Below are 26,077 nucleotides of genomic sequence, written 5' to 3' on the forward strand. Positions count from 1 at the left end.
GAGTGGGGGAAATGGAGGTAGAAACGTGGATTCCCACGGTACAGAATGCGCAGAATATAGAGGTTAAAGGGGAAGGAAGGTAACTGAAGCTTTTGGTTTACCTGTAAGCACATCAGCGTTGTTGGGAGACTGGCTTTTTTTTTGGTGGAGAGAAAAATTTAAGCCCTGTTTTAGAGGCATTAAGTTTGAGGTGGAGATGGGACAGTGGGCATGATGAACTGCAGCTCAAGTGACAGATCTCCTTCAATAAGATCATGAACCCTACTACCTGTAGATTTATTTTAGCAAGTGACAGACTGGGAGTCATCAGATGATGGTTGAAGCCAGGGCACTGGCTGACATTTTCCAAGGAGAGTGTGAAGGGGTAAAGCGGAAGCCTGGGGTAAGAAAGAACAAGCATTTAAGGAAACCCTGGAAAAGTCAGAGTAGCACCAGGTAAGAGGGTATCAGAAACGTAGGGTCTTCAAAGCTAAGTGTTATGAAGACATTAAAAGCAGACACAATGAGTGTGTGTTGGCGAGGAGAGAGAGAGGGGTGCCCAGACACAGGAAGGTGCCACATAAGGCTGACACTGATCATCGGGCTTAGCATCTGAAATTTAGGCCAATATCTGAGAAGGTCCAGACCCAAAGTTTGCATTCATTTTTCATCAGGTCCATATTGACAAGAGAGTTGGTTTTAATAAGGGAGAAGTTGGTTCATAAAAATTCAAAATGAAATACATGCTTCTGTGTTTTCAATGTGCCTTGTAGGCTACGGTCTCTGTGCAGCCAAAGCTCAGTATCCCATTGCTGATTTGGTCAAGATGCTCATTGAGCAAGGCAAGAAAGTCAGGTAGGTGCTTGTGTGGAAAGGCCGGGGATGTGTGTAACTTGATGCATGTGGCAATAAAAGTAAGTACGTGACTTAATTTTTCTTAATGTGACTATTTTTTAAAGTGGAATTTTAGGTCAAGAAACCCAAGTGTAAGAAACCCTTCTCTGTGGTTAGCCTTACTCCCTAGCTTTGGCGTTCACTGTCCGATATTAACACAAGTAGGCACAGATGGATTTCAGGAAGGGACATTTCACTGTTCCAAATTCCAGTGTATTTATCAAGGGTAAGGACAACAGCAGTCTTGCTTTTCTGTGATTTGATGTGGCACGGAGTAGGTCAAACAAAGTATCGGAACCCCAGCAAATTTGTGTCTTTCTGGTGGCTGTTGTTTATACTGAAGACAAACAGGTTGGCTTGAAGAAGGCGGCTTTGAAGAGTAAGAGCCAGAGTAGACCTGTAGGCTCAGGCTTTTCTGCCAATTTAGCTTTTAAACTCTCAGGGTGGCAAAGACTAAGGACATTTTCTTTTTCCCACAGCAACTATTAGATTAATGAAGTTGAGTGGCCATGGACTCCACGGCTGAGGGTAGGCTGTTGAGGCTGGGTAGCGAGCAGATTGACAAAGGCTGTTTCTTAGCTTCTGGGGGAAAGAGCCCGAGGGACCTAGAAACGAGGCCATTGGGTGGTGAACTGGCTGTTTTCATCAGCTCACCTTTGGCTCCCCATTCTGGAACACTGATGTGTCTAAGTGGTACCTAGTAGACTTGCTTTATGTGGATGCCCCCACATAGAACTACAAGTCAGAGAGACAGGAGTGTGTCTGTCGTAAAACAGAGCTAGTTTGTTCACTAGAGTCTTAGCGTCTGTTAACAAAATTGCATGAGTGCCTCCTGATAAACTTTCCTATTGACATCACTCTTACAATTTTGGGTGAGGACAGATGATAGGAAAATGAACCAGATATGTCTAGAACTAAGCAGAACCTCGGTATACAGGACTAGACACAGAATTCGGATCTTTGTCTTCTTTGTTTTAAACCTGTCTCCCCCACATAGAATGAACATTTAAGAGAGGAGGCAGCGTTTATTTTGCTTTTTTTCAGACGCCCTTAGATTGGAGACCCTGGCTTTCTCTATCTTTTTAAAATGGATTTGTAATTTTTTCAACCTTTCTACTATTTTTCAAATTGGATTACTTCCAGTGTCTATTAAAATTGTTTTTATTTTAAATTTATTTATTTTTTACTAGGTGTTTTTGTTGTCACAAATAATCTTTGTTTTTTTTTTTTGGAATGCTCCAGGTACTAATAGTGGTAAAAGTGGCTTACATGATGAAATCAGAGAGTTATCTCACAAATTTTAGTGTCAGCACTGTGAGTATGCAGCTGCCTTCCTTTCTTCCCTCTTTTTCCCCTTCCTTCCTTCCTTCCTTCCTTCCTTCCTTCCTTCCTTCCTTCCTTCCTTCCTTCCTTCCTCATTCCCTCCCTCCCTCATGTTCTTATTCTTCTCTCCTTGCCCTCCTATCCTGTAATCTCTAGTTGGTCTGTGTTTTTGAGATATATGGAGTAAAAGTTTCATCACCCATACATTGCTACACATGTGATGAGATGGTTTCTGTATTTAGGGATAACCTTGGATGAATTGAAGATACTCAGTCACTGCCATGGAGTGAGTGCTGACTCACAGGAGCCCTAGCGGACAGGGTAGAACTGCCCCTGTGGGTTTCAGAGACTGTAACTCTTTATGGGGGTAGAAAGGCGTGTCTTTCTCCTGCGGAGCTGCTGGTGATTTTGAACTGTTGACCCTATGGTTAAGCAGCCCAGTGCATAACTACTATATCACCAGCGCTCCTAAACAAATTGAAGATAGAAGAATGAGAAAGTCATTAACTTAAGAAAATTTTTTCACGTAAGGAACCTCCTTTGTAAACATTGCTTTTATCTTTACACAGGGCTTCTATTTTAGGCATGGTCTTGCCACTTCAGTGTATTTACCAACTTATAAATGGAAAGGGTATGTTAAAGAACCTTTCCTGATTTTCCCAAAGAGAAATTGTTTTTCTTTATTTAATTCCCATGTGAAAAAGTCTCATACATAAGCAATGCCTTCTGCCACCGTGTCAGTGTTTAGGAGGGGAGTGGTCCTCATGGGCAGACGGAGGGAAGCACAGTTTCGTGATTTAGCTGTCTGAGGAAAGGAGCTTCCCTTTGTACCGGTGATCAGCACGGCTCAGGGAGGTGTTGGGGAAATGTGTCCAGTGTCAGGTGGGTAGACTCCCAGTTGGAGAGGCTTATCATACAGCCAGGCACCTTGAAAGAAGGCAGGATCTGAAGGAAATGAAACCAGGGTGAGAAGAATTGACCTTGAAAGGAAAGTGATAAGACAAAGGAATCTTTAGTATCTGACCCAATTTAAATGAGAATTTTACCGGTGATTGTCTAGTACCTATCACACTGCAGGAGAAAGCCACTATTTGATTCAAGAGCTATTGAGGGATATGTAACTCTACACATGTCAATAGTTCTTCAGTTAAAACAATCTTTTAATTGAATTAATTTTGTGGCTACAACACAGAGTGTTCTGTCATGTAATTTTTGATATAGATTGTTCAAAATATTTGTGTGTGTAGGCTCAGGTTTAATTGAGTAGTCTGCTCCTTTCTGAGTGAAGAGAACATATATTCATCTGCCATTTCATATTAAAGGATAAGTTTTATGTTAATACTAGGGTTTTACTGTTGTAAGTGGAGGCTTCAACATGGATTCTGTCATAGAGTCATGTCAGTCTTGCAGTTGAATTCAAGAACAGAGGATTATTCTTGCTAAGACGGTGACAGTAGATGATCACATTTTCCTTTCTTGTTCTCTCTTCTGTGTGTGGTATTTCTTTTTTTTAATTTAAAGAGAATTGTAGACGCTTTGTTGACTTTAAGTATGACATCATCTTTTTGCGGGGGCCGGGAGAAATGCAAATTTTATTTATGAAGTAAGGAATTCATGTATCCATAGATGCTAGTGTTTTTCCTTTTCTTTTTAAAAAGGCAAATGCCTGTTTGAACAAGAGATGGCGGCGGCAGTTACCTCGTATTTTAATGAAATAAGTCTGTATTTACAGTTTGTGGTAATTTGGTCCTTTCATCACTCTGTGGAGCGCCCACAGCGCTCATTGAGCCCAGCTGCGGGCCCTCTGGTTTCAGTAGGTCTTTGTGCCTCAGGACCCCAGCAAGCCACACATCCAGATGTGGTGACATATTCACACACATCTCTGTGGAGATGTGCCAGTGTGGACATACGATTGCCATCAATTAGTTCTGCCCATGTGGTGCCAAGAACAATTGCATCTGTCACACAGCCTGTCTGGCTTCCTGGCCCATGATTGACTTAGAGACCCTCCTGTTTTCCTTTGCTTTGGCCATAGTCATAACATGCTCCCAAGAAGCTGAGATTATATAATCGAAACACATGACATTTCAGGACAAGAGCTCACTTCAGACTGTCATGAAAGTTTATGCATTTAATCTTTCTTTCCTGGTCAAATTGACACTGCACCCCCATTGCCCAGAATGGGTGTGCAATTTATTTAATTTAACGCTTGCTTGGCCTCTGAAGGCATTTTATTCTAAAGTTCTCTAGTTATGGAGTGCAGACATTGTTTTTCCTTCTGTTTTTGAGTTGATTGATTACATTATAGAGTTTTCATTATAAAGCAAAGATAATGTTCCTTATAAATGATCTTTAGAAATGGGTACATTTTTTTGTCTTTATGCTTGATCACGTCTTGATTTCCTTCCCAGAAGGGATTACTACGTGGATATGCACTGCAGTGAATTGATACGGCTCAGTTTCGTAACTCCTATCAAATGGCTAGTGCCCTGTCTGCGTAGGGTTTCCGAGGCTGTAAATAGTTATGGGAACAGATAGCTTCGTCTTTCTCCTTTGAAGTGACTGGTGAGCTTGAACCACCACTCTATGCTTTGTAGTTCAGGCCTTAGTTACTAGGAAAGAACATGGACCGCAAGCTACTGAAGTACAGTTTTAGAGGTACCGTGGACACTTCATTATTTAGGGATAAATTTGCCAGTGTTTCTGACTTTCTGAAAGAATATAGTATCTTTCTTTGCATTGAATCTGGCATCATCTCTGCAGTGCCAGTAGATTGGGCATCCTTGGTTTTATTTATGGGTTTCATCAAAGGAATAAAAATTTTGGTGGAAGAGAGGAAAACCAAAGGAAGTGTGTTACTTGCATCCGTGTTCAAACTTATTGTCTGTAATCTGTGAAATCAAGGGTATCTGTTACATTCCTAGAAAGTGACCCCCTTCATCCCAGATCCGGACCATGGATCAGAGCACCTTTATAGAGACCACTTTAAACAGCAGCTTGGCATGCTGGCATGGTGGAAAGATCAGAGGAGTGTGTTCAGAGTCCCGACTTTCGGTGCTTTGGAAATCCCCTCCCAGACGGCCCGTTCTAGGACCCCTTCCTTGTCAACTCTTGTCACAGATGTTGCCATGTCTGAGAGAGCTTGCTAAAGAGGAACCTACCGCTTCGAACCACCAGAGTGACGTCTGGTTTTTAATCCTCATGTTAGGAGCCCCGGTGGCCTAGAGGATTATGCATTGGCTTGCTAACCTCAAGGTCAGCAGTTTGATTCCACCAACAGCTCTGCTGGAAAGATGAGGCTTTCTACTCCCATTATGAGTTATAATCTTAGAAGCGCACTGGTGGTTCTACCTTGTCCTGTAGGGTCACTGTGAGTCAATATGAACTCGATGGTAGTGAGAGAAAAAAAGTTCTAGTATCAATTTAAAAAACTTTATGAGCTGATTTTCTTCAGTGAGTTTTTTATCAACATGGAAGAGTGTGGATAAATGAAATCTTTCTCACTCTATGTTACAATTTTTCTTTATTTTTTTCTAACAGATTGTATATTCTTACTTTTCACTAGCCATGGCACTTGAAGAACAATGAGTAACAGAAAGATAACTTATGTATACTTTCCTCTCTGTGTCTGTGATGTGACTAATAATGTTCTGGAACACGAGTAGGAAATATAATTTTATTTTATATATTTTTATTAATAATTTTATTGGGCTTTTACAAATCTTATGACAATCCATCATTCAATTGTATGTAGAACACTTGAACATATGTTGCCATCAACAGGAGTAGAATTGTGGTTTCTCTCCTGGCATCCTTCTTCACAGTCATTTTAGTTATTTCGACATAAAAATGTCAATAGGTGTAGAGTTTCTAATTTGAACTTGATACCTGCACCTTAGGAGTCTCCTGGTCATGCAAGTGGTGATCTCATTTGGTGCCTCATGGGAAGCAAGCCATTACAAACTCTGCAGCACCCAGTTCGCATAGATGCAGGGTCGCCTTGAGTCAGAATTGACTTGGCAACTGGTTCAGCTGGATTTGGTTCCGGGGTGGAAAAGCCAGATTTTCTGACACTCTGTTTTTTTTTTTTTTTTAAACGTTTTATTAGGGGCTCATACAACTCTTATCACAGTCCATACATATACATACATCAATTGTATAAAGCACATCTGTACATTCTTTGCACTAATCATTTTCTTTTCTTTCTTTCTTTTTTTACATTTTATTAGGGACTCATACAACTCTTGTCTCAATCCATACATATACATACATCAATTGTATAAAGCACATCCATACATTCCCCGCACCAATCATTCTCAAAGCATTTGCTCTCCACTTAAGCCCTTTGCATCAGGTCCTCTTTTTTTTTTCCCTCCCTCCCCGCTGCCCCCTCCCTCATGTGCCCTTTGTAATTTATACATCGTTATTTTATCATATCTTGCTCTATCCGGAGTCTCCCTTCCCCCAGTTCTCTGCCGTCCCTCTCCCAGGGAAGAGGTCACATGTGGATCCCTGTAATCAGTTCCCCCTTTCCAACCCACTCACCCTACACTCTCCCAGCACCGCCCCTCACACCCTTGGTCCTGAAGGTATCATCCACCCTGGATTCCCTGTGCCTCCAGCCCTCATATGTACCAGTGTACAACCTCTGCCCTATCCAGCCCTGCAAGGTAGAATTCGGATCGTGGTAGTTGGGGGGAGGAAGCATCCAGGATCTGGGGGAAAGCTGTGCTCTTCATCGCTACTACCTCGCACCCTGACTGACCCATCTCCTCTCCTAAACCCCTCTATGAGGGGATCTCCAGTGGCCGACACTTGGGCCTTGGGTCTCCACTCTGCACTTCCCCCTTCATTCAATGTGGTATATATATATATATATATATACACACATATTCTTTTTTTTTTTTTTTTGCATGATGCCTTATACCTGGTCCCTTTGGCACCTCGTGATCGCACTGGCTGGTGTGCTTCTTCCATGTGGGCTTTTTTGCTTCTGAGCTAGATGGCCGCTTGTTTATCTTCAAGCCTTTAAGACCCCAGACACTATCTCTTTTGATAGCCGGGCACCATCAGCTTTCTTCACCACATTTGCTTATGCACCCATTTGTCTTCAGCGATCCTATCATGGAGGTGTACAGCCAATGATATGATGATTTTTTGTTCTTTGATGCCTGATAACTGATCCCTTTGGGATCACTCGCACACTCAGGCTGGTGTGTTCTTCCATGTGGGCTTTGTTGCTTCTGAGCTAGATGGCCGCTTGTTTATCTTCAAGCCTTTAAGACCCCAGTCACTATCTCTTTTGATAGCCGGGCACCATCAGCTTTCTTCACCACATTTACTTGTTCACCCACTTTGGCTCCAGCCGTTGTGTCGGGAGAGTGAGCATCATAGAGTACCAATTTAATAAAATAAAGTATTCATGCATTGAGGGAGTGCTTGAGTAGAGGCCCAAGGTCCTTCCACCACCTTAATATTAAACCTATAAATGTAGACAATTAGATCTATTTCCCCATCCTCATATATATGTTTGCATGTACACGTCTTTGTCTAGACCTCCATAAATGCCCCTTGACTCCCAGCTCCTTCCTCCCTCTCCCTTGACTTTCCTCCTGCCCCACGACCATGCTCCGTCCCCACCTGGGCTACAGCTATACCTCTTCTCTACGAAACCTTACCCTTGATCGTTCCCCATCAGGCCTGTCACTCCCCCCTCACTACCACTTTGGGTCCCATGTTGTTCCCTTGTCCCTGTGTTTATTAACACCACTTCCTTACCCTCCTCCCCCTCCCCCACCCGGATCTGTCTGTCCCCCTGGAACTGTCTGTCCTATTGTTTTTCCTCCAGATAGTTCATCCAGCCTGTCCTATTCAGACAGACCTGTGGAGACACTAACATGCACGAAAACAAGACAGAGGAAAACAAAGCAACAGTATACAACCAGACAATAAAACAACAAAAACAAACCACTGACAAAGAACAAAACAAAACACTTCACAAAAGAAAGGCTTGTAGTTCGTTCAAGGATCGTTTGTTGGCCCTTAGGAGCGTTTTCCAGTCCAGTCTGTTGGGGCACCACGCCCTGGCCCCAAAGTCCACTTTCAGCATTCCCTGGGGACCTTGCCACTCCATTCCCTTGCTGTTCCACTGCACTCCCCCAGTGCTTTGCCTTGGTGTGGTGGGATCAGGTCAGGTACAATTCCCACACTGTGTCTCCGGTGCTGTCCCCTGTATCGCCCTTAGTCACGGAGGGGCATCATGTCTCATAGTAGGGCCAGCCATGTTGTTCTCTCTGTGGACTGGCTGCTCTACTCAGGAACATCATCCTCACAGCCTCGTGGGCCAGGCTGTGTTCCACTGTCTCCTACTGCCCCTTCATCTGCTCCCGTGTGCTCTGATCAGATATGTCTATCTCCCGGAGCTGCAGAATCAATGTCATCCTTTGAAACAAATTCTTTTGGTGGGAGGGGCAGGAATCCACTTAATTATGGGTGCTGGGCCCTACTCCACTCCGGGATATTGCATTCACACCTTGCGGCACTGGGTTGAAGTCTGGTCCCACTTTCCCTGTGGAGATATAAACAATACCCTCCCCTTGGGTGGATTAGTGCCCTGTGCCCCCACTTCCCTTTTCTTCCTTATATTCATCCTTTTATTTTCCTTTCCCCACCTCCTCCACTGTTGTCTACCATGTGCATCCCTGGTTTTGATCTGGTCTCTGCCATACTACACAGTCTTCACCCCAGAAATGTTTGTATACAGTAGCTTTTTCCCCTATGCCACTTTTGCATTAAAAAAAAATTAAAAAATTTTTTTTAATTTAAATTTTTTTTAAATACTTACCTCAGCGGGCTCATGTTGTACTTGTCCTTTTGTGCCTGACTTACTTCGCTTAGCATGATTTCCTCCAGTTCTTCCCATGCCGCTATGTGCCTCATACGTTCATCACTGCTTTTCAGTGATGCGTAGTACTCCATTGTATGTATATACCACAGTTTTTTAATCCAATCGTCAGTTGATGGAAATTTGGGTTGCTTCCAACTCCTTGCAATTGTGAACTGTGCCGCAATGAACATTGGAGCACAAATGTCTGGTCTTGGTTTGTTCCTTGCCTCTTCTGGGTATATGCCCAGTAGGGGAATTGCTGGGTCATATGGTAACTCTATTTCCATCTGTTTTAGGTATCGCCAGACTGATTTCCATAGTGGGTGTACATACTTACAGGCCCACCAGCAGTGGATGAGAGTTCCTGTCTCCCCACAGCCCCTCCAACACTTGTTGCTTTCTGATTTTTTGAATTGGGCTACCTTTGAGGGTGTCAGGTGGTACCTCATTGTTGTTTTAATTTGCATTTCTCTTATGGCTAAAGATCGGGAACATTTTCTCATATGTTTGTTGGCCATTCGGATTTCTGTCCCTGTAAAATTTTTGCTCAAGTCCTTTGCCCACCTTTCAAGTGGGCTATTGGTTTTTTTCTTTTTTGGAAGCTATCAGAGTATTGTAGGTTTTAGTAATAAGACCTTTGTCTGATGTGTCATTGCTAAAGATGTTTTCTCAATCTGTGGAATCTCTTATTACTCTCTTGGTGAATTCTTTAGATGTACACATGTGTTTTATCTTCAGTATATCCCATTTGTCGATTTGTGCCTCCTCTGTGTTTGTGTCCTTCCCTATTTCTGATAGCCTGTGTATTCCCTGCGCCAAAGTTCTCAAGTTGGTCCCAATTCCCTCATTGATGGCCCTAATAGTTTGGGGTTTAACTTCAAGGTCTGTGATCCACCTTGAGTTTATTCTTGTGCATGGAGTGAGATAAGGGTCTTGCTTCATTTTTCTGCATGTGGATATCCATTTTTTCCAGCACCACTTGTTAAAGAGGGCATCGGCTTCCCATTTGATATATTTGGGGCCCTTATCAAAGATCAGCTGTGTGTATGCTGATGCTTTTATTTCTGGGTTTTCAGTTCTCTTCCATTGGTCTGAGTATCTGTCATTGTACCAATACCATGCAGTTTTGAGAACTGTGGCTGCATAGTATGTGCCAAAGTCAGGTAAAGCAAGCCCTCCCACGGCTGACACTCTGTTTTATAAATCTCCAGAGTGAGAAAGGAAGGGGTGAAACTTAGTTTTCTAGAGAATGCCGTTGCTGTTTTCCCTCCATCTTTCCACCAGAACCTCTTCAGATGGCTTCTCTCTTTGGAGCCTCCGTGTCATAGGTCACTCATACAGATGGACCTTCGGTCATACATGCCCTCACTCACATTCATTGAATTGTTTTTGTTATTCTGTATCAGTAAAACTGGGCCCCAGAGACATTTGGAAGAAGTTCTTTTACTTTCTTACACACACACACACACACACACACACACACACACACACACACACACACACACTTTTTTCTTTGCGGAAGAAGGGAAGACTCTGGCAGAGCCCTCGATTTCAGAGTGAGAGTAGCAGCTCAGCCTTTATCTGCCTTCCGAAGAAGGAAGGGCGGTGCGTGACCGTCTCTCGTTCTGGCTGCAGGAAAGATCTAAGGAAAATAAATGAACTTTTTCTTTTTCGGATTCAGAATTGATTGTGTGATTTCTTCTGTCTCAGTTGTAAAGATATCTGGCGTGTACCTTTTTGCCTAAGAAGCCTAGCCAAGAGAAGTTGGTTCCATCACCTTTCTCATTAGCTTCTGTGGACGGCAACCGTTTGCGCAGGAGATGCTTGATTTTTCCCTACTGGCGACCACGTTTTCTTTATAGATGGCTAAGGTAGCCGCATCCTGCTGGTCCCCAGTCTTCTCACCACCAAGGATAATTTCTATAGCATTTACCCAGTTTATCTTATGTTTTAAAAGGCTTTATTTCAAACCACAGAAGTGTTTCCTTGTGCTTTTAATAAGTGACCTTTACCTGTCAATCAGACGTTCTGATGATCGGCGAAAGCTGTCTTTTTAGTTACCCTGTCACATTTTCACATATAAAAGCCGTTCATCTCACTCATATTGAATGTAGTAACACACACTTTTCTTACCTCAGTGGCTCTCTGCAGAATGAATCATTGTCACAACTGATGTAGACCATCAAAGGTCATGGAGGTCCAGCCTGTACGAAACTCAGCTGCCGACTCATAGAGACCCTACAGGACAGGGAAGAACTGGCCCTGTGAATTTCCGAGACTATGATTGCTTACAAGAGTAGAAAGCCCCGTCTTTCTCCCTCAGAGCGGCTGGTGGTTTCGAACTGCATACCTTGCAGAGTTTAGCCTACACCAGGGACTCCTTTATACTTCTGCAGTGAAATCCTTAGCCTGCTTTGTGATAGGGCCCCAGACACACACGACTGGTGTAATTCTTGCTTTGACAGCATTTTAATGAACTCAAGTTGTATTGATCTATAAATACTTGCTGTAAAATAGGAAGAAGTAGAGTTTCAACACTTGAGCTGTCTTATTAAATTTCCTTTCATATTATATCTTTATCCTACTTATTTGCCAACTCCCTGGGAGCTTAGAATAGCACATTTAGGAAACTCATGGGATAATGGTACTTGGAAGGCAGGATTCCAAATTTCAAACATATAAAGCCGGGTCTTTAAGGGCGATGAGCTCTTTGGGTCTCTTGAGGTGGACATGCAATGTGAACGGTTGCTTCGCAGATCAGTGAGGCAGTAAGGGTTGAGGAATTAAAAGAAAAATCTGTGTGTCTCCTCTCACTGTCCGTGATGAGAGGAAGCTGCACACTTGGGAAAGCACCCTTCCGGTCTTCAGGAAGGGGCCTCATTGTTCCCCTGTGGCTCCTTTGTCTTGTGGCTACATTGGGATGCCTGATTGCCCTCTTGGTTATTGGTGAACTAAATCAGGTTATTTCTATAATGAAAGAAGGAAAATATAGTTTATTTGAACAGTAGTGGTAGAACCCATATGGTGGACCTTTTATACTTTTTAATAGCCCCACATGTCCAAGAACAATTGCTGTAACACTCTGGTCAGGACATATTGTCTCCGTAATCCATGAGATCTGGGCATTTGAGTTGTATCCCCTTCCAAGAACATGTGGGGCCTGAAATCTAATGTGAGGTTGTGAAAATGTAAGAATGGGGCTTTATATCCTCATATTTTATAAAAGAGCCTTTAAAGATGATGTTTATTGACTTACTTTTTCCAGATTTTACTAGTTCACTTGGCACTTACAAATAATTCTCATATATATTACGTATGTAAGAGTTTGTACACTTTCCTGGTTCATTTAAATGACTCAAGAGATCTAGTTTTTTTTTGAAGTTGAGTAAATTATTCAACTTCTTTCCATCTGTGCTGAAAGTATACATAAGTGGTGAGTGAGACCTTAGCTTTTAAAATTTATATAATGTTTCATGAAAGATTTATTTTTGTGTTGAGAGTGGAAAACAGCAAGGATAGCGACACTTGGTCTGGTCTCATGTACTTTGGCTATATTGTCGGGAGAGACCAGTCCCTGGAGAAGAACATCATGCTGAGTAAAGCAGAAGAAGGTCAATGAAAAGGAGGAAGGCCCTTATTGAAATGGATTGACACAGTGGCTGCCTCAGTAGGCACAAGCACAGCTGCCATTGGGAAATGGACACTGGCTCTGGCAGTGTTTCATTCTGTTGTGCATAGTGTTGCTAAGGGTCAGAGCAACTTGATAGCACCTAACAACAACAATAAGAACAACACATTCCTCTCTGAGTTAACTGTTATTTATTTTATTTTCCCCCCTTTGCCTGTAAGGTGGTCTTTGGGAATGGAGTATTGAGGAGTTCTTTAATGACTGGAATTCCTCCAGTTTTTGTCAGACTAAGTAAGCCTGGCCTTTTTGGTGAATTTGAGTGTCCCCCCACTACATTTTCCTCTTGCTCTGTCCAAGACCCTTGTTTGTAATACCTATCAGAGTGGTTGGTAGTGGTAGTCAGATACTAGCTAGTTCTTGGGTTTCAGGTCAAATAGGCTGTGGCGCATGTGGTCTGTTAATACCAATTGAAATGTTTCAACTAACTACTGAAGCATTGGATGCATGTACTCATCTATGCCAGAAAAATGGAAAGGCAGGCCAACTAACTTGACGAGATCCAGATTTATACCCATTCTGAAAAAGGTGGCCTAAGAGAGTGCTCAAACTATAGAACAATATCAATGTTATCACATGCAAGTAAAGTTCTTCTGAAGATCATCCAACAGCAGTTGCAGCAGTACATTGATCGCGAGCTGCCAGAGGTGCTGAATGGATTCAGAAGAGGACATGGACAAGGGAGGGATGTTATTGCTTATGTCAGATGGATCTTGACTGAAAGCAGAGAATTCCAGAAAGATGTTTACCTGTATTTCATTGACTATGCAAGGCCGTCAACTGTGTGGATCATAACAAACTGGGGATTGTAACAATCTTGAGCAGACTCGGCATTTCAGAACACTTCATCGTGACCCTGTGGAGCGTGTACATGGGTCGAGAGCATTGTGTGAACTGATCAAGGCAATCCTGCATGGTTTAAAATCAGGAAAGGTGCATCAGGGTTGTATCCTGTCACCATATGTATTCAATCTGTATGCTGAGCAGATCATCAGAGAAGCTGAATTATATGAAGAAGAATGTGGCATCAGGATTGGGGGAAGGCTTTTTAACCTTTGATATGCAGATGACACAGCCTTGCTTGCTGAAAGTGAGGAAGACTTGAAACCCTTGCTGCTAAAGATCAAGGTCTGCTGCTGTCAGTATGGATTACAGTTCAATGGGAAGAAGAGGAAAATCCTCACAACTGGACCAAGAGGTAACATCATCATCAATGGAGAAAAAGTTGAAGTTGTCAAGGTTTTTGTCTTGCTTGGATCCACAATCAGTGCTCACGGAGGCAGCAGTCAGGAGTTCAAAATTTGTGTTGTACTAGGTAAGGCTGCTTCATAAGACCTCTTCAGAGCAAGGTTAAAGGAAAGGCAATGCCCAATAGAGGGAAGTGGGCGGACAATGGTGGAGGCAGGGGAAGACACTGGGACGAGTGCAAGAGTTTGAGACCACAGCTGCCTCTACTGTTGTAGACAGTAGTGCTATTACATACACAACCCTTTCAATCGCAGGGAGCTATGAGTAGACCCATGGGTAGACACGTAGGCTGAATGGGTATGGAAGGCCGAGTGGGAGTATACCCAAGGGGGGGGATATGTTTCACACAGGATATATGTATTTGTGTGTTTACCTTTGCTGTAAATGTGTCCATGAATATGCTACAGAGGGTAAAGTTGTGAAAACTTCTTAGGTATAACCAAATACTTTGAGGCAATGAGTTGCTGGAGGTGCGTACTCAGGACTATAGTGTGTGTGAGGGTTGCCATTTGGTGTGTGTGGGGGGGTGTCACCAAGGTCAATTGGCATAGTATAATCTACAAGGACAGTGTTCTACATCCTATTTTGTTCAATAATGGGTCCAACTCTTGATCACTCCCTATTCAGAGTAAAGAAGAGTGAAGAAAGTATAAGATACGTGGAAACAATTAGTCCTATTGAGTAATGGACCATGCAAACTTAAGTCTCCACAACTCTGAGACCTGAAGAACTAGATAGTGCCCAGCAACCATTACCAACAGCTCTGAAAGGGATCCCATTAGAAGGTCCTGGATTGAGTAGGGGATATGTAAAACAGAACTAAAAATAAGAAAAGACCCAGTCTTCCTGGTTGGACAGAAACTTGTAAGACTCCCAAGAAAGTCATTTACCCATCAGGTTTGGAAATGAACTCCAGTGGACTCCATGGCTCAATTTCCACACAAACAATAGACAGGTCTACGAGGGGGACAATAACACTAGAGAGGTGTGTGTTCCTTAGACTAATCAACCATGTGAGATCAAAAGGGCAGGATTTACTGCAGAACAGGGTTCGGAAGGCTTGGGAAAGTAAGACTGGAAACAGGAGCCATGGGAGGCAGTGGTGCAATTAATGTAATGAAACAAAATGTGTATGCGGGATGCAAAATTCTTCTCTGTAACCTTCACTCAATTCACAGTGTGAAGTTAACCAAAAACATTATTTAGGAATATTCCCTCTTCTCAGGTGCAAGATGATAGAGGAACTTGATAAAAGATTTATTATGTGATGCAAATCCTTTTCCGGTTAGAAATCTCTTAGTAAATCAAGCTTTGTTTGTTTTCTGTTTTCAACACCATTATTTGGGCAATATAGGCGGGCACTTAATAGCATTTTTAAGGTCTGTTTTTAAACTTTTTATTATGAAAGATTTACAGAGCAAGTCAGTTTCCCACCCAACAACTCATGCATAACCTGTTGCGTATCACTGATTGTTGTCTACTGTGTAACAACACTTATTCTCTTTCTTCCCTGCACGTTCCACTTCCATTTCTTCCCTAGCCCTTTTGAACGTCTGTGGGGAAATGCCGACCTGTTGATTTCAGATGGGCAACTATTCTAGAGAGTGTGCCCACCTGAATCACCTAGAAGGGGAACAATAATTCCATGGGAGTGAATTCATTTTCACATTTTGTTCTACTCTATCCAGGACCATTTAATGTGCTCCTGTTCAGAGCAGTTAATAGTGGTAACAGAGTACCATCTAGTTCTTCTGGTCTTAGGGTCACGGAGACTGACGTTTGTGTGGTCCAGTCCGTCCCATGTGCCTTTGATTTTCTTCACTCTGCTTTGCATTTAAAAAACTCTAACAACTAAAATACATATAAAACTACAGGTGAACAACTAGAAAAAAATCCAATCAAAACGGTTGAATAGACGTTTCACTAAATAGCATACGAATGGTCAGGGTTCTGGACTGAATTGTTTCCCTGAAAAATATGTGTCAACTTGGCCATACTTTCAGGATAGTGTAATTTTCCTCCATTTTGTGATCCTAGGTAATTACCCTGTGTTTTACATCTTAACCTCTGTGAGGTTAATGAGGCAAAATACAGTCTACAAGTTTCTGCTGTACCTTGAGCCAATATCTCTTGAGATACTAAAGAGATTAAACAAGTGAGCAGAGATGGAAGGACTTAGGACCACCAAGAAAGAAGAGGCAGAAGTGGAACTTGTCCTCTGGGGTCCTTTCACTGGAAAACTCTTAGACCTATGGGAAAATTGAGGACAAAGACTTCTTTCCAGAATCAGTAGAGAAATCCAACCTTTCCTTGGAGTCAGCGCCCTCACTTTGTATTTCTAGCCTTCTGAACTATGAGAGAATATCTTCTGTTTGTGAAAGCCATCTGTTTGTGGTATTTCTGCTACAGTAGCACTAGATAACTGAGACAGCCATCAGATCCATGACAAGGTGCTGGACAATCAATAGCCTTTAGTTGTTGGGTGCCATCGAGTCAGTTCTGATTCATCACAACCCTGTGTACAACAGAGCGACCGCTGCTCGGCTCGTGTCATCATCACAATCGTTTTTCTGTGTCCACCCGTTGCTATAGCCACCATGACAGTCCATCTCCTTGATGGGTTTCCTCTTCACTGCCCCTCTATTTTACCAAGCATGATGTCTTTCTCCAGGGACTGGTTTCTCCTGACAAGATGTCCCAAGTCCGTGAGAGGAAGTCCCTGTCTACGCTGCAAAGTAGCACTCTGGCAGTGCTTCTTCCTAGATAGCTGTTGGTGCTTTGGCAGTCCATGGTACTCTCAAGATTTTTTGCCAGCACTTTAAGTCAGAGGCATCTACTTTTGTCTTCCTTATTCTTTGCCTGCCTTTTACATGCGTGGGAGACACTTGAAATTTCATTATTTGGGTCAGGGCCATCTGAGTGCCCAAAGTAATAGCCTTGCTTTTTAACACTTTAAAGACATCTTGTGCAACAGATTTACCGAATACAAAATGCCCTTTGATCTCTTGACTGTTGCTTCCATGAACATTGATTGTGGATCCAAGCAAGACAAAATCCTTGACAACTTCAACCTCTTCTCCATTTACCACAATATTACCTAGCAGTTGAGTAAGGGTTTTGTCTTCTTTATATTGAATTGTAATTCATACTGAAGGCTGCAGTTCTTGATCTTCATCAGCAAGGGCTTCAAGTTCTCCTTGCTTTCAGCAAGCAACGTTGTATTGTCTGCACATCACAGCTTGTTAATAAGTTTTCTTTCAATCATGACGTCATATTTTTTTCATTTAATACTGCCTCTCTGATTATTTGCTCAGCATACAGATTGAATAAATATGGTGACAGGATCCCACCCTGACACACACCTTTTCTGATTTTAATTAAACCAGGAGGTATTCTCTTATTCTGTTCACACAGTTGATTCTTGATCCTTGTACAGGTTCTGCATGAGCACAATTAAGTGTTCTGAGATTCCCATTCTTCTCAATGCTATCCATAGTTTGTTATGATCCACACTTGAATGCCTTGGCATAGTCAATAAAACAATAAAATACAAGTAAACATCTTTCTGGTATTTTCTGCCTTGATCCTAGATCTGTTTGACATCAGCAATGATACCTCTTGTTCTACATAATCTTCTGCATCCAGCCTGAGTCTCTGAATCAATGTATTGTTTCAGCTGTTGTTAGATAATCTTCAGCAAAAGTCTATTGCATGTGATAGTGCTACTGTTCTATAATTTGTACATTTTGTTGGCTCACTTTCCTTGGAATGGGCACAGATATGGGTCTCTTAGGCCGTTTGTCAGGTAGGTGTCTTTTAAATTTTTTGACAAGAAGAGTGAGTACTTCCAGTACTTCATCAGTTTAATGATGAACCAAACAATTTCAACTGGTGTTCCAGCAATTCTTGGAGCCATGTTTTTGGCTAATGCTTTCAGTGCAGCTTGAACTTCATTCTTCAGCATCATTGGTTCTTGCTCATATGCTCCCTCTTGAAATGTTGAATGTAGACTAGTTCTTTTTGGTAGAGGGATTGTATTTTTTCTATCTTAGTTTTATGAGGGGGTGTTCCCCCATAAAACTGGAATTAAAAAAATGTGTACTATGAAAACTCTGCCCAGTGAAGTTTTTTCCCCCATTTTTTTGTTGGTGGGGGCTTGTTTACCACCTTATATGCTTCTTTCATTGTTCAATATTTTGCCTGTAGAATCTTTTAATATTGTACCTTGACGCTTGGAATTTTTGGGAATTCTTTCAGTTTAAGACTTATGGAATATGTTCTTTTTGCTTTTATAGCTTTAGGTCTTTACACATTTCCTTATAATATTTAACTTTTATCTTCTTGAGCCGTCCTTTGAAACTTTCTGTTCAGTTCTTTGACTTCATCATTTCTTCCCTTTGCCTTAAATATTCTATGATTAGGAACAAGTTTCAGAGTCTCTTCCAATATCCACTTTGATCTTTTGTTCTCCCTCTCTTTGTTTTCTTCTTTTTAAAAAGCATTTTATTAGGGGTTCATACAACTATTATACATATACATACATCAATTGTATAAGGCACATCTGTACATTCTTTGCCCTAATTTTCTTTTTTTTTCCTCCTCTTTTTTTTTTTACATTTTATTAGGGACTCATACAACTCTTACCACAATCCATACATATACATACATCAATTGTATAAAGCACATCCATACATTCCCTGCCACAATCATTCTCAAAGCATTTGCTCTCCACTTAAGCCCTTTAAGGACTTTTTACTTTTTTAGTGTGTGATGTTCTTGATGTCATCCTACAGCTCACTGTCTTCAGCAAATCTATACTTGAAATGTTCTCAAAATTTGGGTAGGATATATTCAAGGTAGAATTTTGGTCTCTTGAACTGGTTTTAATTTTCAGCCTGTACTTGCAGGTGAGCATGATGGTGGATTCCATAGTTGGCCCCTGGTCTGATTTTAGGCTGATATTGAGCTTCTCCATTATCTCTTAATTTGATTTCTGTGTATTCCATCTGGAGATGTCCACCTGAATTGTCAGTTACCTCTTGTGTTGTTGAAAAAAAAGATCTTTTCTACAAAGAAGTCATTGTCTTGCAAACTTCTTTTACGCCATCTCCAGCTACATTTCTGTCACCAAGGCTGTATTTTCCAAGTACTGTTCCTTCCTCTTTGCTTCCAACTTTTGCATTCCAATCACTGATAACTGTCAGTGCATCTTGATTGCGTGTTTGATCAATTTTAGACTGAAGATGTTGGTAAAATTTTCAATGTTTTCATCATTAACTTTTATGGTTGGTACATACATTTGGATAATGGTAGTATTTACTGAAGTCCCTTGTATTCTGATAGACATTACATTTTCACAGACAGTATTGTCCTTCACGGGAGATCTTCAAATGCCCCCCTTTGATGCTGGATTTGATGCCATTCCTCTTGAATTTGTTTTTCCTGGCATAGTAAACATTATGATTTTCTGATTCAAATGGCCAAGAATAATAGTCCATTTCAGCTCACTAATTGCCTAGGATACCAATTTTTATATTTGCTACTTCATCTATGATGATTTCTAACTCTCCTCGATTAATATGTTGTACATCCCATGTTGTAATCATTAATACGTGTCTACAGCTGTTTCTTCTCATCTTAAGCATCAGCAGATGAAGGCCCTGAAGACTTTATGTTCATCTTTATGCTTGCTTGATATGATTTCAGAGAGGAAGCTCTTCCTCACTCATATTCTGAATTTCCTCTAACCCAAGGGGCCCACCTTCCGACACTCCATCGTACAATGGCCTGCTGCTACTCAGGGGGCTTCCAGTGTCTGATGGTATTTCGATGCTGTCTGTCCATCCGTTCTCCTGAGGCGGACAGACTCTTCCTTTTGGTAGACTCTTTTTAGGCCTGAAGCTACACTGAAGCCTGTTTACTTTAGGTGACCCTGCTGGTATTGGAAAATACCCGTCCCCTAGCTTCCAGCGTCACAGCAGCACAAGCCACCACAGTGTGACAAAATGACAAACTACCGAATGACCCAATAGTTCCAGGCCTAGGTCTCTACCTAAAGGTTTCAGAAGCAGAGGCTCAAACAGAGACTTGGAACCCTGTGTTCATTGCAGTGCTACTGTTCACACCAGCCAGAGATGGAAGCAGTTTAAGTGCCCTTCAGCAGATGAATGGGCAAACAAAATCTACTCAGTTTACAAGGAAATACTATTTATTAAGCAAGTAGGAGAAATGAAACCTTGATACATGCTATGATATGGGTTGTGTGAGAAGACATTAAGCTGAATGAAATAAGTCAGTCACAAAAGGGCAAATATCAGATGAGCCATATAAAAAGAGAAGAAGAGGTAAATGCAGAGGGACTGAGAAGTTAGTGATTTCCAGGGGTAGGAGAAAGGGAAAATGGGGTTATTGTTTATGGAGTACTGGGGTTCACTTTATAGTGATGGAAAATTGCATTGTTTAAGGGTAGCGTATGAAACAAGTGATGGTAATTACTGTAATTTGTACATCTGTCAAAAATGGAGTTGTCAGAAGCTGTGTGATGGGTATCATCAAACAATAACAAAAAGAAGAGTAGCGTCTGAGCCTGCTTGTAAACAACCAAACACCTCTTAGATTTAATTTTTAGTTTGGAGGCTTAGGGTTTGGTTTCATGGGACATCTCTGGTATTGGCCTAAGAGCATCTTTAGTTTTCTGTTCTTTTTCTTAGTTCATTGTGTAGTGCATGGGGTTCCCAACAATTTGCAAGCAGCCTTCTAATGCACAACAATTGGCCTCTATTTTCCTGGATCATGAGAGGAAGAAGGAGAGTTGGGAGCAGGGGGAGGATATGGAATGTGTAGCTTCTGGTCTCTACAGATAGCTATCTCTTTCGCTGTGAGGCCTGGAGAACTTTATGGTGCCCAACTATCATTAGTAAACATTTTCATCAAAGATTCTGTAGTAGAATCCTGATCAAAAGGGGACATATACAGGTCAGAGTTCTAAATTCTCATGGAATCAAGTCATTCTGGAGCCATGAAGACTGGTGAACCCCAAAACTATTACCCTGAGATAATCTTTAAACCTTAAATAATAACCCCTGAAATCTTACTAAACCCAAACAACGCAGCATCAATTTACTATGCTAAATAAAGGATGCCTCCTTGCCCACTTACTGGCATCATGGTGGGTTACTCATTAGACTGCTAATCACAAGGTCAGCAGAGTGCAGCCACTAGCCGCATTGAAGGAGAAAGATGAGACTTTCTTCTCCTGTGAAGAATTAGAGTCTTGGAAAGTCCCAATCTGTAAGGTCTCTCTCTCCGGGCTAGATTCCAACCTCGGTCCTTGGCTCCGCACGAGAAAGATTTCACGCAGAAGCCAGGCTTGTGGTCCAAGTGTATTTAATGAGAGTTTAAAGAAGCATCAGGTTTTACCGGGCACCCATAGGATTCCTTTGACCATGCGGTCTGGCAGAGGCTGCTCAGGGTCACGCAAGGATCTCTCTCCCAAGTTTCCTCCCACGAAGATACCAGACAAGACCCCTTTCCCTTCCGGTCCCTGCCTTTTCAAGGGTTCCCGGGGGAGGCGTGGTGAACGACCCCAGGTCGCTCCCATTGGCTGAATTACAGTCACCTGGCCCAGATGGGCTGCTCCAGGTGTACCGCCCATCTGCGGCCACCGGCGGGAAAATCCAGCTTTGTCCTATGCTGGCTCTCCTGGGCATGCGTCAATGGACTTCCCATCCCTGATGCTAGCTACCTAACGAATCTACTTGATGGCCATGAGTTTGGCTTTTGGAAATGGATTCCAGGTGGGAAACATAGTCTAGGTGAGATTTATCTTGCTGGGGTGAACAAGCCAGGGAAGGATGGTGAGGATGAGGTAGGGGAAGCATCCTGTATCTTATGATGAAATCTCAGTCTCTGAGCTCTTACTTCCACAAACTTGAACCCAAAACGAACTCACTGCATTTGAGTCAACTCTGACTCATAGGGACTCGATAGGACAGAGTAGAACTGTCCTTGAGGTGTTCCGAGACTATAAATCATCGCCAGGGTAGAAAGACGCGTCTTTCTTCCTTGAAGATGCTGGAGGTCTCAAAACTGCTGACCTTGCTGCTATCAGCCCAACATGTAGCCCTTTTTGATTTCTTTTCCCCTTTACACTATACATAAAGGCTAGGGGGGTTTGGAGTAGAAGATTTCTCTTTCCACAAGCTCACGTTAGTTAGGCTTTGGTGAAATAGTTTCTTTTGCTGGCAGGCAGGCAGGCTTTTGTTAAAGGAGAACCAAGTGATCTGGGCTCTTTGAAAATGGTAATTCCCCAAGCCAGGTATCCTGAGGCAGTCTCCCCACCCCTCCCCACCTACCTTCCAGTCCACGTACCTTTATGGGAGAACAGGATCGGGCGCCTATACTCAAGAAAATGTGGCGACTTCACTTAATCTGAGCACCCGCCCCCTCCAGCATTTCTCTCTCGAGCTAATCCATATTTGTTTCCAGCATGTACTCTTCACGGAGTCCTCACAGTGGCTGGTGGCTCCAGTGGCAGATCTGTTCTCAGAAACTGTGATCCTCGTTGTTTGCTCCTCTCTCCGGTTTTGGGAAGGGCCGTTTGCTTTATGACCTCAATTCTCTGATGGATCTAAGAAGCATCACTAATTTTCAGTTTGTTCAGGATTTTCTGAGTGATGGTCATTATGAGGACAAGAGTGACTTCTGTGCTTGTTAAATGGAAGTCCATTCACTCTTTTTTATTGAACCCACTGTTCCAGGTGCTGAAGAGACAGAAATGAATACAAAGGGAGAGAGATTGGATTACAGGACTTCAATACTGTATTACAACTGGGTTAGGATTTCAGATATGCTTCAGTTTCCTTTACCTTCAAAAGAATATGGAGTTCTGATTTGTATATTATTTGCTCTGTCTTTTAAGTATTGTACTGTGTTACTATCATGTCTATTCTGTGGCTCAGAGTGATATGTCTAATCACTTTCAGAGAGTGAATGACAGCATGCATATGACAATGATTTATTTTCCTACCTTTGAATTTAGAGGTTATATTTGAATGGGGAGTTAGCATATTATGGATTAACATTGATTTTTCAAGGGATACCTTTGATTTCACGTTCACAGGCATACATACGTTTTTAAATTTTTAAGATTTATCAGAAAGTGTTAATGAGAGAGAACACAATGCTTATTAAATGCAACAGGATGATATTAATATTGTTGATACTTTATTGCATTTCAAATACATATGGAAGAGTTGGGTCCATAAAATTGCAGTTAACCCCCTTCTCCCCCAACCCCCCGGAAGTTGTAGTTTGTGTACACTGAGAGACAGAATTTTTAACTTTAATATGAATTTGTAGATTGGCTATATCTGGGCTAGTTCTATTTCTGCCTATAGAGATCAGATAGTACCAGGAGAAACAGAGGTGCCAAGAACAACGTGTGCAGATTGGGAAGTGATGGTGAGGTTTCTGCACATTTTGGTCCATGGAGTGAGGCCAGCTGTTCCTTTGTTTGATGTCTAGGTTTGGAATTCACCCAGTCGCAGGCAGGATGCCTGGTCAGCTGAATGTGCTGCTGGCTGAAGCTGGGGTGCCATATGATATTGTGTTGGAAATGGATGAGATCAACCAGGATTTCCCAGGTAAGTGATGAGGGCAATGGCAAAGTTAAATATTCTCTTATTTCCATACTCTGACCTTTTATTGTAAGTTGGGTGAAGTATTACAGAGCAGATCAGTCTTCCATTCAAAAGCTCCAACACATTTTGCTTTATATCATTGATTGGAACCCCCACTGTAACATTACTTATACTGCTTCCTCCCCATGTTTTCTGAGACTGTTCCTTCTTCTTTCCTAACCCTTTGAAACATGGCACCTCGGTAATGTTTTGCTTGGTAATGCTGCCCTTTTGATCTCAAGTGATCGATTATTCTAAGCTCTTCATACCTTCCAAGTGTTTCATTTAATTCCCTGTCTATTGTTTGGCTGAAAATTTCCAGACCTGAAGGGTATGCCTGAAGACCATAGTCTTCAGTGTTCCAAAAGTTAAAATATGCTCAGGTGTGGATAAAATAATACCAGACCTAGGATACAAACTTTAGGATCAATGAAGACCTACAAGCCATATGAAGTTGAAACCTGCAGATAGAATAGCACAATGTTGACATTAAAAAAGATAGACAGTATTGCATAAGGTGCAAAAGACTTGGAGGCAGTGTAGCTAAATTTTGCTTTTCTTAGAAAATCTGCAGAATTGGCAAAAATTTGGGGGTGCAGGGTAGTTAGTGTAGAGGTGAAGCCTGGGCCTCTGAGTAGTCCTAGATTTTGAACCCAACTCTCATCTCCTCCTGGATTGAATTTGGTATTCACCCTCACTTTCCTCATTTATAAATTTGCTTGTTGGTAATCTCGTGTCTGATTCCTGCTAACATTTGAGATTTTCATGATGTCCAGTTGTACCAATGTGTATTCAATGAATCAGGTTTCCCCCCCTCCATTTAGTAATAGAACTATACTAGATAAGGTGCCGTAAGTTATGGCTGCCCTTGTGTAGCTATTGAATGCTAATGACATTGGGCTCCGGATTATGTTTAGCAAAATTAAACCAGTTCCCTCTGGCAAGCATTCACTATAAACTAAACACACACACACACACACACACACACACACACACACACACACACACACACACACACACACCGTGCAGATTATTTTTGTTAAAGTTAAGCCAGTTCCCTCTGGCAAGTATCCACTATACACTAAGCACACATACACACACCTTCCCTCACCCTCAATTAGTCTATTATAGGAAATAATGAAATTGTGTTCATATCTTGATTCATGTGACATTTCTGCCCGAGTTCTAAGGTGGTTTATATGATAGTCATTAAAGAGAAGATTTAGTCCATTTTAATTTTATTCCTCTTTTCAAATTTCACTGCTAAATGTTGTATGAAATTAGCCATTTCCAGGAATTACTGGCAGAGCTTTCATGCAATACAGACTCACAGGCACTGTCTTTTAGACATTGAGAGCAACCTTTGTGGTCATTCTAAAAGTTGAAAATGCATTGCAGATCTTACAAAGTAACATGACTGGTACAATCATTTTGGAATAATAAAAGAGCTGTAAATTCAGAGTAGATAGATCTGCTAGGGGAGGAAAGCATATTCGCATAGGCTCTGGGCAAGGATGCTCAAGTTTACATGCAGGACCTAGTGCTTTCTAGCTGTGTGACACTGATTAAGTTGTCTAACGTCTGATGAAGCTGTTTGAATGACGCAGGAAGCATCAAAAGAAGACAGGACGAATATATAGATTCACTGTACAAAAAGGTCAATATTTAACCATGCAAGGAGAGAACATAGGGTCAAGAACTGGTGGTATTGAAAGGTGTTTCAATACATGGATGCTGTGTTAGTCTGGGTACACTAGAGAAACAAATCCACAGAAACTCATATGTATATAAGAGAGAGTTTTATAGAAAAGGTAAGTGTACATCAAGAAGGCATCCCAACCCAGTCTAGTCCAAGCCCACAAGTCCAATATTAGCCCATATGTCCGACACTGTGCTACAAAGTCCTCCTCACACTCGCAAAACACACTCAGGAATACTGACTGCAGGAGGAAAGCCAAATCAGTGAGTGCGCAGGCGTCTCAGCCCCGACAGGGGTCTCCACGCTGCTGCTCCAGCACTCAGGGCTGCATCAGGACAGGTCCATGTGGCTTCTCCTCAGGGATGTCTCACAGGAAGTCAGCCTTGCCAGCTGAGGCTAAGTACTCGCTAAGGCAGCTGCACATTGGTCTGACCATCAGAGAACAAGAAAGGTGAAGCTTACCGAGCCACTTACCGACCCCACATGTGTTTATCAGCCAGGTTGGCACAATAAACCTTAACTATCACAGAAGCTATGCTGAAAGCACTTACTTATAAAGACCTGCCAGAAATTCAAGCCAGATTGAAAAGAGGGTGTGTAATGAGGGATATCATTGCTGGGATCAGATGGATCTTGACAAGGCGTCCTCAAACTACAGCCCGGGCCACATCCTGCCGAGGACG

The 26,077-nt window shown here is 42.1% G+C and overlaps 1 protein-coding gene across 5 annotated transcripts in view; it reads left to right on the forward strand.

Moving 5' to 3' along the window:
• Nucleotides 1–26,077, forward strand: part of NNT (nicotinamide nucleotide transhydrogenase) — a 117,895-nt gene that overhangs the window by 87,106 nt on the left and 4,712 nt on the right. For all 5 annotated transcript variants that reach the window (XM_075541010.1, XM_075541009.1, XM_075541012.1 and 2 more), the window contains exons 19-20: nt 753–834; nt 23,541–23,659. In XM_075541010.1, the coding sequence (XP_075397125.1) occupies nt 753–834; nt 23,541–23,659 (201 nt within the window). The remainder of the gene's footprint in view (nt 1–752; nt 835–23,540; nt 23,660–26,077) is intronic.

The sequence above is a fragment of the Tenrec ecaudatus genome, chromosome 2, assembly GCF_050624435.1.
Source record: "Tenrec ecaudatus isolate mTenEca1 chromosome 2, mTenEca1.hap1, whole genome shotgun sequence".
Classification (NCBI taxonomy): domain Eukaryota; kingdom Metazoa; phylum Chordata; class Mammalia; order Afrosoricida; family Tenrecidae; genus Tenrec; species Tenrec ecaudatus.